Here is a 20,795-nt window from a genome sequence, read left to right as displayed (position 1 = left end):
ATATTTTTATCTGAGAATTCTGAAATGATGATACTCCTGTTGATGTTCATTTGTTATATTTTCTCTTTACAGTTTCACGATTCGTTTAACTAACCATTAAGACAGCATCTGCCAATGAAACCACGTCTTATAGTGGTACTTGTTTGGTAGTGTTATTGTGGTAGGTGTATTTTTTTTAGTGGTGTTTGTGGTCGTGTTCAAAGTGGTGGTTATGGTCGTGTTTTTAGCAGTGGTTGTGGTAGTGGTGTTTTAGTTAAAGGATTCAATACGATGAAGGGTTTAATACACTGTTTAATAGTTTCTTCAAGGTTCAACATTCACTTTAATGGATATTTATGGGGTCAACTCAAAATCCACTTCATTGTTTAAAAGTTCTGCATTCACTTTAATGGAATATTAAGATTCAGTATTCAGCTTAGAGACTGTTAGACACTCAGTTTAATGACTGTTAGACACTCATTTTAATAGTTTAATAGCTCTTCCCTCAGTTGAATGGTTAACGAGGTGTTCAACTATCACTAGGGAATAAATAAAAGAAAAACAATAAGAGAGGTAAGTTTTTATTAACACTTAAGGCAGTTAGTAACGCGATAGTCGGGCTAACATTAGCTATCTTTAGTAGGTAAAGACAGTGTTGAGGAGGTCAGCCTCGCCAGCACGAGTAGAAAATAGTCGTCATTTGTGGGATTACAACAAGTATCCAGTGATAGCGCCAGTCACGAGAACACAGGTGCCAAATCAGCCGGAGATTGAGGACGAGGATCGAGACTCAACTATTGTGATCCCGCTTGGTTTTTTTCCCTCACTTTCCTCGGGTGAAATGAAGGGGTCAGACGCCAACACGCGATCTTCGTCACCTCCTTCACCACACGATTACAAAGGCATTTGTCCCTCTGATTGTTTTCGTCTTGGCCTCGTTACATATTTTACACGGAGTTAAACAACTGCAGATTTGGCACCAGAGTCAGTTCTCAATGCACACTGTGTCCTGTGTATGGCACTCGCATATATTATGACACAAGCCTGTGAAACCGCATCGCCACTGGAGCTCCAGAGCTCCACAGTCCTACCAAGATATTTTATGTGAATAAAAAATCACAATGCCTTGACAGGAGCAATTTAGAACTAGCCTACAAATTAGAAATGAAAACTGGACGAAGCTTCGTCTGTCTTGGAGCATTTTTATGTCTCCAGTGCAAATAGTACAGGACGGGTCGAAATGCCGTTCAGTTTTCCTGTCAAATTTGTGGATTAGTCGTGAAAGGATTTAGCTGGACTTCCCGGCTGTGTCCTTAGCACGACGCATCTCAACAGCTTACACGGTTACCAAACACGTTTATCTTGATAATTTCACAACAACGTGAAAACAAACGAGAGGAGAACCACTTAAGACTCAGAGCCAGTATCACTGTGCCTCGTCTTGCTCCAGATGACGTGTCGTGTGGCACACTGATGCTGGTTTGTGTCTTTGTAAATAGCGGTTTTGCTCTACGTAGAATGGCAGGTGATGCCGACAACTAAGGCATAGAGACGCTTTGTACAGAGCAAATTTTTATCATAGACGACGTTTTGTTCTGGACAGAGTTTTTCTGAAGCTCTAGCCAGAGCCAAACATAGATTACAGTAAAGTTTTGGTCTGCATCAAGCGTCTTCAGGCCATACAACAGTTACGCTGCCATCACATTGTAATGTAAATGAATACATTGTGCAACTAATAAATCATTCCATTGTTTATAAGTAGAGAAGGATATGACCTGAGTTGCCACTGCCATCTAGCGGGAGGCTGCAGCAGCGAGCCTGCAGTTGCACACTAACACACACACACACACACACACAAACACACAAGTTAAGTAAGCACCTTCTCTCAACCTCTCCGAGAGTATCATCCTTTTTAAAAGGGGAGTGTTGTCTTGTTGCCGGGTAAGGGGCTCTTGGTGAGGGGAATTGGAGTTACCCTTCTGTTCCTCCGATCGGACCTAACTGCCTGCCATTCCCCAGGCCTCTGTATGGCTCCTGTGGGTGTAGCGCTGTGCTTCCTCTCCCTGTGCTGTCTGTAGGTTGCAGGGCGTACGGATGACAGGAAGAAACAACATGTAGCAGCTCAAGCATTCATTGAGACAACGTTTCGCCCTTACAGTAGGGGGGGAGAGGGGAACGCTTTTCCAATGAAGTCGTGTTCTTCTATACATCTGTTTGTTTCTCAGGTTTCAGTAAGCGGAGTCTCTGTTGACTAGAACTTTTTGTATAGAACGAATATTGCAGCTAATTTATGTCACCAGTGCTCTAGGATACTTTTATATCCAGACTTTCCTGTCCTGTTATTCCATAATCGTCCAGGATCAACACAAACTTTGTCTAGTTTCAAGTTCTAATTTGTGGGTTAATTGTGACTTTTCTTCCTGTCTGTCGAGATCATCGAGATTGAATCACACACACACACACACACACACAAACACACACACACACACACACACACACACACACACACACACACACACACACACACACACACACAGCTGAGGGTCACTGGGCCTAAACAGAAGGTCGAAATGGAGTAGTAAAATTTTTTTATTTTTATTCACATGAAGACCAATCACAAGTATTAAAGTAGCCCACACATCCTCTCTTAATTGATCTTGCTTTATCCTGTCTTTTTGCCTCTCTAAAATATTACCCAAACACAGTCTCTTTTTACTTGCTTACTCTCTTCGCTCTTCTCAGAAATAATTTCCCAGTATTTGGCTTCTGTCACTTTCTCACAGAAGTCACAGTGGCTGCTAGATATGAATAACAGAGATTTAGATAATCGTCCATTGCACGAATGTGACGACTCGCTGGAACTAAGATTCCAGCGGATTTGTCCATTACGTATTCTGCATCAAGACCCCTGCGTATGTTAACCCGCACTGTATCACGACCCAAGAGTTTTACGAACTCTGTTCCAGGAACACAACTTCCTCCCACCTAGTATGGAAGGGATTTTATCTCCTCTGCGATCATAGGATTTATACACATTAGTCTTATATAGAGAATAAAATGACTAAATTATCCTACACTACATCGCTTTTGGAGATTTAGGACACATATGGTAGTGTTGACGTATAATATAGCCCTCGTTATGTACATTAATTAAATGCTATGCAACATATATCTTCTGTTAATTTGTCAGTAAAGTTTACACACTAAATAAGAATAACAGGTCTGATATCAAATGTTCTCAGACCTATTGATTGGTCTGCTATATATATTTACAAATATGATTTCCCTACTTGCCATTAGTATGCAAATTGTGCATGTGCAGACTAGCCTCACACTAAGAGACAACATACAGTTGAATGAATGCTTTTGTACAGAAATACATTTATTTACATGACAGAGTACTATTTTACACTATATATGAATTTTATTTAATAAAAATCCTAATTACGTACGAGAGTCGTAGCCCTGGTTTTCTTACCATGACTGATTAAGAACAGTGAGTTGTCTCGCGTTTGTGGACGGAGGCTCGATCCTCCGCCACTGATTATGCTGAATGATCCACGTGGGTTTAGCTCTTCACATAATGTATAACACTGATTGACGCGAGGGAATCGCAAAATGAAACTCTGACGGTCAGTATACAAGAGTCCGCAACTTCTTCGCCAGTTACACTATATCACATAATTAGAGACCAGTCGTTTATGCTGCATCATCTTACGTCTCTTCCTTCTGTTTTGGCTGCAACCTGATTGGTTGAAAGGCGCCTGCCGTTGAGAGGAAATGGCGATCTGTGATTGGTCCCATTGGAGACAGAGTAAAAGGCCGCTTCGTCATTGGTTGCATGGATGAGTAACCAAAGACGTGTCGCTCAGGGATTGGTCGGATTGGTGTGACATAGTGGTCAGAAGGTGACGCAGGTCTCTTGTGAGAGGACACGAGAGAGGCGATGGTGAGAGCTGGGGCCAGAGCCTGAAAAGAGCTCGAGATACTGGGCGTCTCTGAGAGCAGGGAAGTCGAGCTCTCTGGGTCGTCCTTGAGGTTAGGCGATGCTCGACTTTGATCTTTTGCCTGGTTCTTCGAAGGTGAGGAAAGCATTGGAGGCCGAGGAGAGCCCGGAGGTTTGGAGGTAAGGGAAAGAGGAAGACTACTCGAAGTCGCGTGAATATCTGAAGATGTCGCTGTGTGAGGAACAGAGGTAGGAGGCGGAGGCGGAGATCGAGCGTCCAATGACACCTCATCTTCGGAGATGTCGTCCTCGAAGGTATTAGGAGAACCGGGGTTTATGAGGTCCTCCTCGTCGTCATCGTCAAGTGGAGACCGGGTGTCTGTTTCTCGTCGAGAAGCTGGAATCCCCGTCGCCCCGAACTGGTGCATCCTGAAAGAGAGACAAAGCGTTATCGTTAATGTTCGCAAAGATAGTCATACAACATCGTCATTCATCACAGTCATATCTTTAACGGAAAATATCATAACTATTACTGAAACACCTTATCACTTTCTACTTTGCTGCGTCCTATACGAGCGTCAACAGTGCAAGCAAATGTTGCCAGCTGCTCAATCCAAGCTTAATATTCAACAATAATTGTCAATTCTAATATTGTCATTTTATTTACCTCGGGATATCATCAATGTTTTGCTATCACCTTTACTTACAAAGGAATATTCTTATTGTTCTTTGGTGTCAATTTTATATCACCACTTTTTCCAGTCAACCGATAAAATATATATGGGATTGGGTTTTTGACCTAGTGGATTTTAGAGGTGAGGGGACGATCAACCGGCCTCTAATGATAACCAAACATAGACTCCAAGCTAACACAATTAATGGCTGGAGCCATTTTGATCAAACTATTAGAGTTGGCCTGGTGGGGGGGATGTACCACCGACCTTTAAAGAGGAAGGTGAAAACAAATGAGGAAAAAAAAATCTCGATTATAAACTAATTGTACCAATAAGTATACAAGTAGAGTTTTAATTGGCAGTTCTTGATACTTGTGAAGGGCTCTTGATTCAAGGAATTAAAGCAGCCGTTCCCTTTCCTTGGATCAAACCGTATTATGTTCCCTTCCCCAGGAACTGTATAACCCCTCTGGCTTTAACGCGTCCCCATGACAACACAAGACTGAAACAGCAACTTAGGTGTGTACACACTGAGACGGGTGAAGACACTGAATGAACAGCAAGGGGAAGTAGTGGGGGGAAGGAGGCAGCATTTGACTCTCTATATACTACAATGAACACTTTCCTTACTATCTGTCACTTCTCTTCCCGTGCGTCACTTTTCTCACTATCTAGAAAATCCTTGTTTCTTAAGATGTACCAGAGCTTTATAAAGAGAAGACTCCATAACGGTAGGAATAGCTTCACGTCAGATTGCCCAGCAGGTGTGTGAGTAACAGTAATCTCATTCTTTGTGGCCAGCAGATGTGTTTAACAGTCTTTCCAGTCTTTGGCCCAGCATGTGTGTTTAACAAACTTCCCATTCTTTGTGTCTTAAATCATCCCTTAGTCTTCGAATACTTCTACGTCACCCGCCTTGACTACTTTCCCACACCCTATTTTCGTTTGCCTCGATCTTCCTTCATTTTCTGTCTCCCATCTTTCTCGCACCCTTGTTCCCTCTCACTGTCAGTGCTCCTTCCTTCCTCATTCCTGATTCAGCCTCCCATGCTCGCCACCCACCTTACCATGGGTCCTTGCCACCACCTACTTCACCTTGGGTCCTCCTAACCACCACCCACTTCACCTTGGGTTCTCCTTACTACCACCCACTTCACCTTGGGTCCCCTGGTTGAACAGCCCAGCCAGCAGGTGGCGGTGGCTGCATCATAAATATTAGAGCATAGCTGCATGTACCCATCCTGGCGATGCTTCACCTCTGTTGACCCAAGACGCAGACACAAAAAGTACAAACATAACCTGTCATCGACGGCGAATGTTGAGCAAATAGGTGAGTCTTCCCACCGCCTCGATCCTCCATCAGCCATTATCTACGACATCCCTTGAGAAGAAAGGCTGAAAGAGAGAGAGAGAGAGAGAGAGAGAGAGAGAGAGAGAGAGAGAGAGAGAGAGAGAGAGAGAGAGAGAGAGAGAGAGAGAGAGAGAGATAGAGAGGTGAAAGAAAAGGAGACAGAATACGCCACTCTTATGAGTCAGGTCGCCATTCTCTCTAGCCCCTTTTTCTTTTCCCCCCTCCTCCCTTTCCCCGCCCCTTTCGCCCTTCTGACAACGTACATTTTAGCGGTCGATGGTAATATTTGCCTAAGTAATTCGTGCGTTCTAGCGGACAGGTCAGGTACCGCCACAGAGTGCCGGGGATAATGGATTCCCTGTTGTTGGTAGACGAACGATATGATAATGGATTCTCTCAGCCAGTGAGGCTAGACGAGTGCTTCCATGGTGGATGCTATGGCGCAAAATAGATCAGGACCTGATTGTTTGTTGTTGCACGACGTGTTATATCAGTCGGTTCCTGAGTTTTGTGTGTTGGTTAGCACTCTATGTTGTTACTAGACTACCTGTGTTGTTTAACTATGTTGTTACTAGACTACCTGTGTTGTTTAACTATGTTGTTACTAGACTACCTGTGTTGTTTAACTATGTTGTTACTAGACTACCTGTGTTGTTTAACTATGTTGTTACTAGACTACCTGTGTTGTTTAACTATGTTGTTACTAGACTATTTCTGTTGTTTAACTATGTTGTTACTAGACTACCTGTGTTGTTTAACTATGTTGTTATTAGACTACCTGTGTTGTTTAACTAGTTATCTAGACTACCTTTCTGTTGTTTACTACTGATTGTTTTACTAGTTGTTGCACGACGTGTTATATCAGTCGGTTCCTGAGTTTTGTGTGTTGGTTAGCACTCTATGTTGTTACTAGACTACCTGTGTTGTTTAACTATGTTGTTACTAGACTACCTGTGTTACTAGACTACCTGTTTAACTATGTTGTTACTAGACTATTGTTGTTTAACTGTTGTTTAACTATGTTGTTACTAGACTACCTGTGTTGTTTAACTATGTTGTTACTAGACTACCTGTGTTGTTTAACTATGTTGTTACTAGACTATTTCTGTTGTTTAACTATGTTGTTACTAGACTACCTGTGTTGTTTAACTATGTTGTTACTAGACTACTTGTGTTGTTTAACTATGTTATTACTAGACTATTTCTGTTGTTTAACTATCTATGTTGTTACTAGACTACTTGTGTTGTTTAACTATCTATGGTGTTACTAGACTACCTATGTTTTGTAACACTCTAGTATAGTGTTACTAGACGACTCATGTGGGTGTGGAGTGAACTGGGATCCTTCTAATTTATGTATCTCGGCCATTTACTGCAGGTAAATGTCATCAACCAGCCTGACTTTGTTTGTGTGATTTCTAAGTTACGTTACGAGGAGAGTACTTTACATTCTCGAAAAATAGATATGATCTTTTGGAGTAACCATTACCATCGGAGATCCGCAATTATTTTTTTTCCATGGAGAGAGAGATTGTAAGGTCATATATAGAGGTCAAAGGTCACACCTAAAGGTCGAAAATCACACCTAGTCAGAGGTCAGACCCAGAGGTCGAAAGTCACATCTAAAGGTCGAAGATCACTCCTAGTCAGAGGTCAGATCCAGGGGTCGAAGGTCACACCTAAAGGTCGAAAATCACACTTAGTCAGAGGTCAGACCCAGAGGTCGAAGGTCACACCTAAAGGTCGAAAATCACACCTAGTCAGAGGTCAGACCCAGAGGTCGAAGGTCACGCCTAAAAGTCGAAGATCACACCTAAAGATCGAAGATCACACCTAGTCAGAGGTCAGACCCAGGGGTCGAAGGTCACACCTAAAGGTCGAAGATCACACCTAGTCAGAAGTCAGACCCAGAGGTCGAAGGTCACACCTAATGGTCAAAGATCACACCTAGTCAGAAGTCAGACCCAGAGGTCGAAGGTCACACCTAAAGGTCGAAGATCACACCTAGTCAGAGGTCAGACCCAGAGGTCGAAGGTCACACCTAAAGGTCGAAGATCACACCTAGTCAGAGGTCAGATCCAGGGGTCGAAGGTCACACCTAAAGGTCTAAGATCACACCTAGTCAGAGGTCAGACCCAGAGGTCGAAGGTCACACCTAAAGGTCGAAGATCACACCTAGTCAGAGGTCAGACCCAGGGGTCGAAGGTCACACCTAAAGGTCGAAGATCACACCTAGTCAGAAGTCAGACCCAGAGGTCGAAGGTCACACCAAATGGTCAAAGATCACACCTAGTCAGAAGTCAGACCCAGAGGTCGAAGGTCACACCTAAAGGTCGAAGATCACACCTAGTCAGAGGTCAGACCCAGAGGTCGAAGGTCACACCTGAAGGTCGAAGATCACACCTAGTCAGAGGTCAGACCCAGAGGTCGAAAGTCACATCTAAAGGTCGAAGATAACACCTAGTCAGAGGTCAGACCCAGAGGTCGAAGGTCACATCTTAGTAAAGGTCGAAGATAACACCTAGTCAGAGGTCAGACCCAGAGGTCGAAGGTCACATCTAGAGGTCAGAGGTCACATTGGGGGGTCAAAGGTCACACGTAGTCAGGGGTCAGACTGCTGGGTAGGGCTTCAGGATTCACTGCACCTGTAACTACACAAGGTTCCAGTTAATCCCTGTTGAGTCTAACAATAGACAGTATATTGTTAGTAAGTAAACAATGGACTGGAAAGTCTTGTTGCTTAAGAACACATGATGATGAACAATTGTTAATTGAAAAACATGAACCTTTATTTGCTGAAGAACATGAACGTTTGCTGAAGAACACGAACCTTTGTTAGATTAAGAACACGATGAACCTTCGTAGTTGAATTTAATTTTGAACCTTCGTTAAGTAATGATCGGTGGAATAACTCTTTGTTAAGTAATGTTCACTAGGATGATAACTCTTTGTTAAGTAATGTTCACTAGGATGATAACTTTGTTAAGTAATGTTCACTAGGATGATAACTTTGTTAAGTAATGTTCACTAGGATGATAACTTTGTTAAGTAATGTTCACTAGGATGATAACTTTTCGTTCAGTACAGAATATTGTCCCTCAATTCGTCAACCGGAGTTGTTATTCAACTTGAGATTATAATGTTCTGAACGGTGCTAACCATGGGTTGTTATTGTTGTGAACGGCGTTAACCACAGCTAACACTGTTCTTGACGGCATTAACCTTTGAGAATAACAAGGAACACAGCTCTATCCATTTCCCACTTCTACTCCCCTGGCTTTCCCTTCTTCCGACCCGAAATCGAATTTCCCCTTACAAAACTAGTTTGAGTCTCACCAGAAAAGCGACCTAGCATAAACATGTTCCCAACAGGTTGAGGTGCCTGCGCATGCGCGTGCACACACGCACACCCACACACAAACATACACACACACACACACACACACACACACACACACACACACACACACACACACACACACACACACACACACACACCGTTTGGAATCCACACTTGGTCAAGCACGTCAGGAAATTAGAGAAAGTGCAAAGGTTTGCAACAAGACTAGTCCCAGAGTTATGGGGACTGTCCTACGAAGAAAGGTTAAGGGAAATTGCCCTGATGACACTGGAGGACAAGAGGGTCAGGGGAGACATCATAACGACATATTAGAGTGGTGACGTGTACTTAGCTCTGTGAAGACCTGTTTGTGTGCTCTCTGTGAATCTGAACCAGGATGCCCTCTCTTGAGCAACTTTACCAGCAGCTGAGAGAAGAGCTCAGAGTTGCTAAGATGGAGATACGGCGATTAACGGAGGAGAACAAGAGGATTCGTAGTAATCCTCCTGTTGTGAGTCCCCAGGTTAAGAGGGGAGCTTGGTCAGTGGCCGGGCAACATGGAACCAAGCTGAAGATCAAGAAAACGGTTGGAGAGGCAGAAACAACGAGAAACCAGAAGACTACCGTGGAAACTTCCAACCCATTCTCGGTGCTACCTGACGAATGTGAGTGTTCTACTGGGAATGCCACAACGAGCACCAAAGAAGCATTGGCAGACGTGAGTGAGACATCCCTAGAAACCCCAACGAAGACCATCGAGAACATCTTGACGAATTCTACAAGTGGTGTAATGCTACCTGGCGAATGTGAGTCGACTACTCGGAGCATCACGACGGACGACGCCAAGGAAGGTAAAAACATTGTTGTTGTTGGGGATAGCCAGATTAGGTACATGGATAGGGCATTCTGCTTGAAGGATAGGAGTAGGAGGCAGAGAGTGTGTTTTCCTGGGGCTGGGATGAAGGATATTGTTAGCCGTCTGGATGACATCATGAGAGGTAATGGGAGCAATCCTATTATCTGTCTCAGTGCTGGAGGCAACGATGTTGGCAGACGTAGGAGTGAGGACCTGATTAGCAGGTATAGGTCAGCAATAGAGATAATTAGGAGGAAGGGTGGGAAACCTGTCATATGTGGCATTTTGCCAAGGAGAGGAGTTGGAAATGAATGGTTGTCCAGAACAATTGGTGTCAAATGCTGGCTGGACAAATACTGTAAGGAAAATGCGGTAACATTCATTGACAACCGGGACCTCTTCTATGGCAGAAATGACATGTATGCCAGGGATGGGGTTCACTTATCTAGGTGTGGGGTGGGAGCACTGGCCAACGCAGTGGAGGGAACTGTTAGGTCTTTAAACTAGGAATAGTTAGTGGTATGGGTTTTTGCGGGAAAACTATGAAGTCTCAGGGTAGTAATATGAATACTAGGAGAACTAGTAATAGGCAAAATAAGGTGGATATTGGAAAGCCAGTGGCACTAATTGACAAGGACAGTAATAGGTTTAGTGGAATAACAGAAAGGAGCAGGAAGGGTAAAGAGAGAGGAGGGTCTTTAAGTATTTATTACACAAATAGTCGCAGTGCTAGGAATAAGATGGACGAGTTGAGACTAGTTGCTAGTGCAGGTAACATAGATGTATTTGCCATTACTGAGACGTGGTTTAATTCAAAAAGTCGGGACATGCCTGCAGAATGTCACATTCAGGGTTTTAAATTGTTCCAAGTAGATAGAAGTATCGGGAAGGGGGGTGGGGTGGCACTGTATGTCCGAGATCGCTTGAACTGTTGCATAAAAACGGGTATTAAGTCTGAAGTAACACATACAGAGTCTGTTCGGATAGAATTTTCGGAGGGGCATGAAAAGTTAATTTTAGGTGTGATATACCGTCCCCCAAATTTAGATAGGGACCAGGGGAAACTACTATGGGAGGAAATTGTTAGGGCCACAAGGCACGATAATGTAGTAATTCTAGGAGACTTTAACTTTAGTCATATTGATTGGAATTTCTTGACTGGGAATTTAAAATCATACCACTTCTTAGAAGTAGTTCAGGATTGTTTTTTGAAGCAGTTTGTGACAGAACCTACAAGGGGTAATAACCTGCTTGACTTAGTTCTGGCAAACAATGAATCCCTTGTTAATAATTTAGAAGTTTCAGAGGAACTGGGTGCTAGCGACCACAAATCAATTACATTTAGAATTGAATGGAAGTATGATAGTAGGGATAACTCAGTAACAGTCCCAGATTTTCGCTTAGCAGACTACGATGGGCTTAGAGAACACTTATCATCTGTTGACTGGGGTAACGAAGAGAGCTATCAATATGACAGTTTTCTGAACACAATACATGCTGCTCAAAGAACGTTTATCCCTTATAAAGAAATTAGATCAAATAGAAATGACCCAAAATGGATGAATAATAGGCTGAAATATCTACTAGGGCATAAGAAAGGAATTTATAGGCGTATCAAAAGAGGCGAGGGTCATCTTATGAATCAGTATATTGACATTAAGAGGGACATTAAAAAGGGGATAAGAAAAGCTAAAAGGGACTATGAAATTAAAGTTGCTAGGGATTCTAAAACTAACCCAAAAAGTTTTTTCCAGGTCTATAGAACAAAAGTTAGAGATAAGATAGGTCCCCTTAAAAATAACTATGGGCACCTTACTGACAAATGTGCTCGATTTTAAATAATTATTTTCTCTCGGTTTTTACACAGGAAGACACTAATAATATTCCGGTAATTAATTTTTATAGTGGGCCAGAAGAAGATAAATTATGTAACATCACAGTCACTAGTGAAATGGTTGTGAAGCAGATACAGACTGAAGCAAAATAAGTCACCGGGTCCTGATGAGGTTTTTTCAAGGGTTCTAAAGGAATGCAAAATGGAAGTCTGTGAACCATTAACTAATATTTTTAATTTATCTCTTCAAACAGGTGTAGTGTCTGATATGTGGAAGATGGCTAATGAAATTCCTATTTTTAAAACAGGGGACAAGTCGTTACCGTCAAATTACCGCCCAATAAGCCTGACCTCAATTGTAGGCAAATTACTAGAGACAATTATAGCTGAGATTATAAGAAGCCATCTCGATAAGCATAGCTTGATTAATGATACTCAGCATGGATTCACAAGAGGCCGGTCTTGTCTAACTAGTTTATTAACTTTCTTCAGTAAAGCTTTTGAGGCTGTTGACCACGATAAAGAATTTGATATTGTTTATTTAGACTTTAGTAAGGCATTTGATAGAGTTCCGCACCAAAGACTGTTGAAGAAAGTAGCAGCTCATGGCATTGGGGGAAGGGTGCTCTCGTGGATCGAATCATGGCTCACAGACAGGAAGCAGAGAGTGTCCATAAATGGGGTTAAATTCGAGTGGGGTTCAGTAACAAGTGGCGTTCCACAGTCTTGGGCCCGTTGTTGTTTATAATATATATCAACGATCTTGATGAAGGAATTACTAGTGATATGAGCAAATTCGACGATGACACGAAAATAGGTAGGATAATTGATTCAAACGTAGATGTTAGGGAACTTCAGGAGGATTTAGACAAACTCTACTCTTGGTCAGAAAAGTGGCAGATGCAGTTCAATGTAGATAAATGCAAGGTTCTGAAGCTCGGGAGTGTCCATAACCCTAGCACTTATAAGTTAAATAATGTAGAACTTAGCCATACAGATTGCGAAAAGGACTTGGGGGTTATGGTAAGCAGCAACCTTAAACCAAGACAGCAATGCCTAAGCGTACGTAATAAGGCAAATAGATTACTGGGATTTATATCAAGAAGTGTAAGCAACAGAAGTCCAGAGGTCATACTGCAGCTTTATACATCATTAGTAAGGCCTCAACTAGATTATGCAGCTCAATTCTGGTCTCCATATTACAGAATGGACATAAATTCGTTAGAAAACATTCAGCGTAGGATGACTAAATTAATACATAGCATTAGAAATCTTCCTTATGAAGAAAGATTGAAGACTCTTAAGTTACATTCACTTGTTAGACGAAGAATGAGGGGAGACCTGATCGAAGTGTATAAGTGGAAGATAGGTATTAATAAAGGGGATATCAACAAGGTCTTGAGGATATCTCTCCAAGAGAGAACCCGCAGTAATGGATTTAAATTAGATAAGTTTAGATTTAGAAAGGACATAGGAAAGTATTGGTTTAGAAATAGGGTAGTTGATGAGTGGAACAGTCTACCTAGTTGGGTTATTGAGGCTAGGACTTTGGGTAGTTTCAAATTTAGGTTGGATAAGTACATGAGTGGGAGGGGTTGGATTTGAGAGGGACTTGCACATCGGAGCTTGTTTCTTGGGTGGCATTGAAAATTGGGTTGGTCAAATGTTTGTTAGTGGGATGAATTGTAAAGGACCTGCCTAGTATTGGCCAACAGGCCTCCTGCAGTGTTCCTCCTTTCTTATGTTCTTATTTTCTTATGTAAAATACTGCGCGGAATAGACAAGGTGGACAAAGACAGGATGTTCCAGAGATGGGACACACAAACAAGACTCAGATGAGTGAAAGGGATGTTAGGAAGTATTTCTTCAGTCACAGAGTTGTCAGGCAGTGGAACAGCCTAGAAAGTGACGTAGTGGAGGCTGGAACCATTCGTAGTTTTAAGACGAGGTTTGATAAAGCTCATGGAGCAGGGAGAGAGAGGACCCAGTAGGAATCAGTGAAGAGGCGGGGCCAGGAGCTATGATTCAACCCCTGCAACCACAAATAGGTGAGTACACACACACACACACCTGACGACACTGGAGTATAGGAAAGATAGGGGGAACATGATAACGACATATAAAATACTGAGAGGAATCGACAAGGTGGACAGAGACAATGATCCAGAGATGGGACACAGTTGGAAGTTGAAGACTCAGATGAATCACAGGGATGTTAGGAAGCATTTCTTCAGTCACAGAGTTGTCAGGAAGTGGAATAGTTTGGGAAGCGATGTAATGGAGGCAGGATCCATACATAGCTTTAAGAAGAGGTATGATAAAGCTCATGGAGCAGGAAGAGTGACCCAGTAGCAGTTAGTGAAGAGGAGGGCCAGGAGCTGTAGATCGACCCCTGCAACCACAACTAGGTGAGTATATTTATGTGAGTACGCACACGCGCACACACACACACACACACACACACACACACACACACACACACACACACACACACACACACACACACACACACACACACACACACACACACACACACACACACACACACACACACACACACACACACACACACACACACACACACACACACACACACACACACACACACATAGTGATGTAGTGGAGGCAGGATCCATGCATAGCTTTAAGAAGAGATATTTAATAAAGCTCTTGGAGTAGGGAGTGGTCCTAGTAGTGACCGGGGAAGAGGCGGGGCCAGGAGCTGTGAATCGACCCCTGCAACCACAAATAGGTGAGTATACATTTACACACACACATACACACATACATTTATCCTCTAACCTCTCGAATCTAAATAGTTACTTTTTCTTGTATCTTCGCCTACTCCCACTTGCATTCCTCATTTCCTCCTCTCTCTTCACAACATCTCTAGTGATTACAATTCCTATCCATAACCCTCTTATGTTGCCTTCAATAATCCCCTTTCTTCCATTCGAACTCTTGCCAGAAGCCAGTCCTAATATCATAAGTCCCAACATAAAGTGAAGGCTTAGAGAATCAAAGTGTGGTATACAAAAGCAGATGGTATCACAAAAGTGGTGACTTTAGGGACAGAGTAGAAGAGGAGCATCCAGATATTATAGCCGTCACAGAGACAATACCTTCTGAAATGTTAACCAATGCATTATTCCCAGAGGTGTATATAATAGTAAGAAGAGAGAGAGAGAGAGAGAGAGAGAGAGAGAGAGAGAGAGAGAGCAAAGGAGGGGGGTGGTAGCACCATTAGTAAAGAACCAGTATAGTTTTGAGGAGCTGAGTACCATGGACACTTGTAACGTCAAAGACTATATAAGAGAAAAATGACTGGGGGACCCAAAGTAATAGTGCCAGTGGTTTAAAAACCCACCGAACAACAGAAGACCGAGGATGGAGTATGAGAACAATGGAACCACAATACAAATTCTAGAAAAAGTGGCATAGAGAGCAAGCAAGAGCAAAGCAAAGTTAATGATTGCTGCTGATTTTAATTACAAGGAAATAGACTGGGAGAAATGAGGCAGCATTTGAAAATTTCATGCATCAACATTGCAAATGAAGCCATAAGAATGAGGACAGAGGACTTACCAGCTCAACTAGACTTGGTTTTCAACTTAAGTGAATCTAACATAGATGAAATGAATATTGGCTACCACTTGAAGCTAGTGAGCACATCGTGCTCTGCTTAGAATACTTGATAGAGGTGAGAGTGGAGAAAAGAGGAGGTGCAAATGGTAAACCATATTATAGAAGAGGGGACTATAAAGGGATGAGAGATTTTCTAGATGGGATCCAGTGGACAGGGAATTGACTGGACAGACAACCCATGAGATGACTGAGGGCCTCGCCAGACAGTGTCTGGAGGCAACAACAAGGTTTGTCCCGCAAGAGGTGTGAAAAATCGCCATACAGAGTAAGCTGGGGTTTAATCAGAGCTGCAGAGAGGCCAAAGGAAGACGTCAAAGAGCATATAAAAGTCACAGAACACTGATAACGACAGAGAGGAGGGAGGAAAGCAGAATAGGCAAGGATGAGAGAAGCCGAACGTTAGTGTGAGAATGACATAGCAGCAAAGGCCAGATCAGAGTCGAAACTACTACACAATCACATAAGGAGTAAGATGACTGTAAATGACCAAGTAATAAGACTGCAGAGGGAGGGAGGAGGTACTCACAGAGGACGATAGAGAAGTTTGCGAGGAATTAAGCAGAAGATATAAGGAAACATTCATTCAGGAAACAGTAATGGTGCCAGAATGTAGAGCTGACAGGGATAATCAGCAAATATTACAGAGTTCGTGTATCAAAGGAGGAAATAACAAATCTACTAAAAGTGTTAAAGACATCAAAAGCAATGGATCTGACGGCATATTATCATGAATACTGAAAGAAGGTTGAAGGCAGACCTGGAGAAGCTGCGAGAATGGTCAGACAAGTGGTTACTAGAGTTTAACCCTAGCAAGTAAAAGGCCATGAAAATTGGGGATGGAGAGAGAGGCGACTAGATATGGAATAATCTTGAGAGGCGAAAAACTACAGATATCGCTCAAGGAGAAAGATCTTGGAGTGAACATCACATCCAGTATATCGCCAAAGGTGCATACGAATCTAATAACATCTGTAGCATATGCGGGGATAGTTAGTCTCAGAATCAACTTCAGAAACCTCAGTAAACAGTCTTTAAGGACTCTCTACACGACATAGGTCCATCATGGAGTATGCAGCACCACCATGGAATCTTCACTTGATCAAACATATACAAAAACTACAGAAGGTCCAAAGGTTCGCAACACGACTGGTCCCAGAGCTGAGGGGGCTGAATTATGAAGAGAGACTAAAGGAACTGAACACGACGACTTTAGAGGGAATTATCAGAGAAGACATGATAACGACATACAAGATATTCAGAGGCAGTGACATATCAGATAGGGACAGACTTTTTTGAAGTGAGAGGCATAAGGGCGAGACGATACAGATGGACACTAAAAACACAGATGAGCCTTAGGGATGTTAGGAAATACTTTTTTAGTCTCGGTGGGGGGGGGGGGGTATGTACATGGAGTGCGCTAGATGATGAAGTGGAAAATTCAATACACAGTTTCAAGAGTATGTGTGATAAGACCCACTAAGCCAGGAACCAATAATGCCTGCGATTGTTTGAGAGAGAGAGAGAGAGAGAGAGAGAGAGAGAGAGAGAGAGGCGGCCGCGTTCCCTAATTCACTTTGTTTGCCAACAATGGGTGAAGGGGAAGAGGATTGGATAATGTTTTGGTTACTGTCACACCGTGCTTCCATCTGGCGCCACCAGCTGCAAATTACCCGTTTTGGAGAGCTGGGCGAGCCAGCTTCTGCAGGTGTACCATAAACCACCTTGGGAGACACTGCACCGTCTCTGCACCTCCACCTTCAAGACGGATCTGCACCCTCAAGGACGGTATATACTAAGGGAAATGTGGTCTTCGGTGACTATGGCGACCTTGCTCATGTGACGTGCCTCAAGATCAATGATTATTATGTTGAGAGAATCATCACTGAAGGATGTCTCTCTTACCTTCCGTCTCTGTCTCTCTCTCTCTCTCTCTCTTCTGCATCCTCCTTACATCTCCCATGCCTTTCTGCCCTACATCTTTCTTCGTTAGCTTGATTTCAAGTAGTTTTTCCTTTCCTCAGTAATCTCGAAGATCCCAAGGTGAGACTGTTTACACGTAGTAAGGTGGTGATGGTGGTGGCGGTGTTGGCGGTGGTGGTGGTGGTGATGATGATGGTGGTGGTGGTGGCTGCGGTGACCCGACTCGAGAAGTCTCATCGAAGCAGTGTGGAATATGGACGAAATGTCAAGGCTATGATTGGTCAGGGGAAGAGAAAGAGGGGGGAAGGAGAGAGAGAAAGGGAGAGGCAAAGGGGAGAAATTTAAAAAAAAAAGAAAGGGGAAACGGGTCAAGCTGTACAGTAACTCCAGAAGTGGAGAAACAGGGGAGAGGGAGAGAAAAACCAGCGAAAACAAAAGAGGGAGAGGAATAGAAAAGGCAGGGGACGAATGAGGAGATAGCAAATGGAGGCAGATGGAGAGCAGAGAGAGAGAGAGAGAGAGCGAGAGCGAGAGAGAGAGAGAGAGAGAGAGAGAGAGAGAGAGAGAGAGAGAGAGAGAGAGAGAGAGAGAGAGAGAGAGAGAGAGAGAGAGAGAGAGAGAGAGAGAGAGAGAGAAACTGAAAATTTAAACGAGCGGGACAACAGAGAAGTAAAGATGGAATAGCTGGAGAAGGGAAAGTAAAGGAAGATGATGAATGAGAGAGAGAGAGAGAAACGTAGTCAAGTGAAAGGAAGAGAGGGAGAGATAGACAAGATGGAGAAGATAGGTGAGGAAAAGTGGGGAACAGAGATGAAGAAACCGTGCTCGTGGAAGAAGAGAGGAGAATCAGAGAAAGTAGAGGGAGAAGAAAGTAGAAGAGAGATGAAAGAGGCAGAGAAGGAGATGCAGAGAGAAAGAAGAACATAGAATAATCAAGGAATTAGATAAAATAAAAAACGCAAAAGAATCGACAACATAGATTATTATTATACTCGTGGAGGAGAAGCGCCAAACCCTCAAGGGGCGCCCTATCACGGGCGAAACGTCGACTTCTTTTATTTTGTTGCTGTAGTTCGAAATGGACAAAAACAAACTGCAAAATTAATACTTTAATGACCTAAAACAAACATGACTTTATAAAGGTGTGTTGTGGGCGAAACGTCGCGTTATGCATGTGTAGGAAAAACACTCTACTGAGGCCTTTGACATCAATGACAATGAAGCCTCTGACATCAATGACAATGAAGCCTCTGACATCAATGACACTAATCCCCCTGACACCAGTGACACTAATGATTCTGACATCAATGACATTGAAGCCTCTGACATCAATGACACTGAAGATCTTAACTTAAAATTGGATAGTGGTGTATGACGGGGGTTCGAGCCTCCACAGATCTTTGCGCTGTGTCCCCAAACAGTTTAGCGCTTCCTAAGAAGTCGTGACCCCCCCCCAGTATGGAACGACCCCCAGGTAGACTGGGAGCTTCTGAAGATGTCTTGGTGCTGAAGCCTTCCTCTCTGTACCAAGGAATGGTTACTTCTGGTGCAATTTTTAATATATCGGCAGTTTCCCACCGAGGCAGGGTCACTCGAAAGAAAAGAAAATTTTTCATCATCATTCACTTAAAAGAATAAATACGCTAAGGCCTTTATTTTGGGCAGGATGGCGGGTGAGGCAGCACCGACCCGCCCAGCCAATCGCAGCCAATGTAAACAAAGACATGGCTGACATTTCCGTCTCTGATGATATCGGGGTAAGTTAGGTTCTGTCACGTTAGCTCAAGTTATGTTGGGTTACGTTAGGTTATGTTATGTTGGGTTATGTTAGCTTATGCTGGGTTACATTAGCTTATGTTGGGTTACGTTAGGTTAAGATATGTTGGGTTATATTAGATTCGGTTATATTAGGTTAGGTTAGGTTATATTAGGTTAGGTTAGGTTATATTAGGTTAGGTTAGGTTATATTAGGTTAGGTTAGGTTATATTAGGTTAGGTTAGGTTAGGTTGGGTAATGTTAGGTTTAGGTTAAGTTATACACAATATTACCTCTCTCCACGGCAGAACTCATTTAATAATCATTTTAGTAATCAAAGTACGCCGTGGCCAAGCATTTAATTACCACCTGACTCTGGACGAAGAGAATCAGAACTACCTTCCCTTTCCTCGGATCAAACCAGCTTGTTTTTTCGTCCCTCCTAACATCCCCCTAAGCACTATAACACTCTAACTGCAATTGGTTATACTCATAACCAGAATTTTTAAAGGGGTAAGCCAGTGGAAGACCTCGGTCAGATGACCAAAAGCTCCAGCTGCGGGTCATCATTAAGACCCGCGTCAGGAAACACTTGTCCTGTTTCCTGACAAACTTTACCTACACTATCCCTACAGTTTATACCGATGAAAAGGAAACTGATCAATATAACAGAAAACGCAACACGACAGTGGTATAAGGAAGTACGCAACACAAGTCACGATTAATTTTAATATTAAAATGGTATAAAATACCGACAGGTTGTTAGGTAAGACACATATGCAACAGTTAGGAATCTTTATTTCGAAACGTTTCGCCTACACAGTAGGCTTCTTCAGTCGAGTACAGAAAAGTTGATAGAAGCAGAAGATACTTGAAGACGATGTAATCAGTCCATCACCCTTAAAGTTTTGAGGTGGTCAGTCCCTCAGTCTGGAGAAGAGCATTGTTCCATAGTATGAAACAATATGGAGACTGAAGAAGCCTACTGTGTAGGCGAAACGTTTCATAATAAAGATTCCTAACTGTTGCATATGTGTCTTACCTAACATTAATTTTAAGTTGACAGAATTCTTGTGGTGCAGGAAAATGACATCGTCAGACAAGTGATTCAATTTAAAGGTTTCCTTGAAGCTCGTGGCCCCTGCCAAGTGCCACTTGTCTTTTCTCTTTAAAAAATCTAAAAAAGAGAAATTAGAAAAGGTGAAAGAACCTTCGTGGAGAAACGGAAGACAGACACGGACAGAAACAGACAGACAGACAGATAGACAGACGGACAGGAAAACTTACAAATTCCTCTGTTTCCAGGAATCCTAACCGACAAATTCCCGACATCATTACTCGGAGATTAGTGAGTGGTCGGGCAGAAGCCGGGGAGAGAGAGTGAGAGAGTGAGAGAGAGGGAGAGTGTGAGAGAGAGTGAGAGTGAGAGAGAGAGAGTGAGAGTGAGAGAGAGAGAGTGAGAGAGAGACAGAGAGAGAGTGAGAGAGAGACAGA

At 42.9% G+C, this 20,795-nt stretch overlaps 1 protein-coding gene across 1 annotated transcript in view; it reads right to left on the bottom strand.

Moving 5' to 3' along the window:
* Nucleotides 1–558: 558 nt before the first annotated feature.
* LOC128686184 (homeobox protein SIX3-like) overlaps nucleotides 559–20,795 on the bottom strand; it is a 196,202-nt gene continuing 175,965 nt past the window's right edge. Inside the window, exon 2 of the mRNA XM_053772971.2 lies at nucleotides 559–4,354. Within this exon, the coding sequence (XP_053628946.1) occupies nucleotides 3,694–4,354 (661 nt within the window). The 3' untranslated portion in view covers nucleotides 559–3,693. The remainder of the gene's footprint in view (nucleotides 4,355–20,795) is intronic.

The sequence above is a fragment of the Cherax quadricarinatus genome, chromosome 9, assembly GCF_038502225.1.
Source record: "Cherax quadricarinatus isolate ZL_2023a chromosome 9, ASM3850222v1, whole genome shotgun sequence".
In the NCBI taxonomy this organism is placed as follows: domain Eukaryota; kingdom Metazoa; phylum Arthropoda; class Malacostraca; order Decapoda; family Parastacidae; genus Cherax; species Cherax quadricarinatus.
This window is presented reverse-complemented; position numbering and strand designations above follow the sequence as displayed.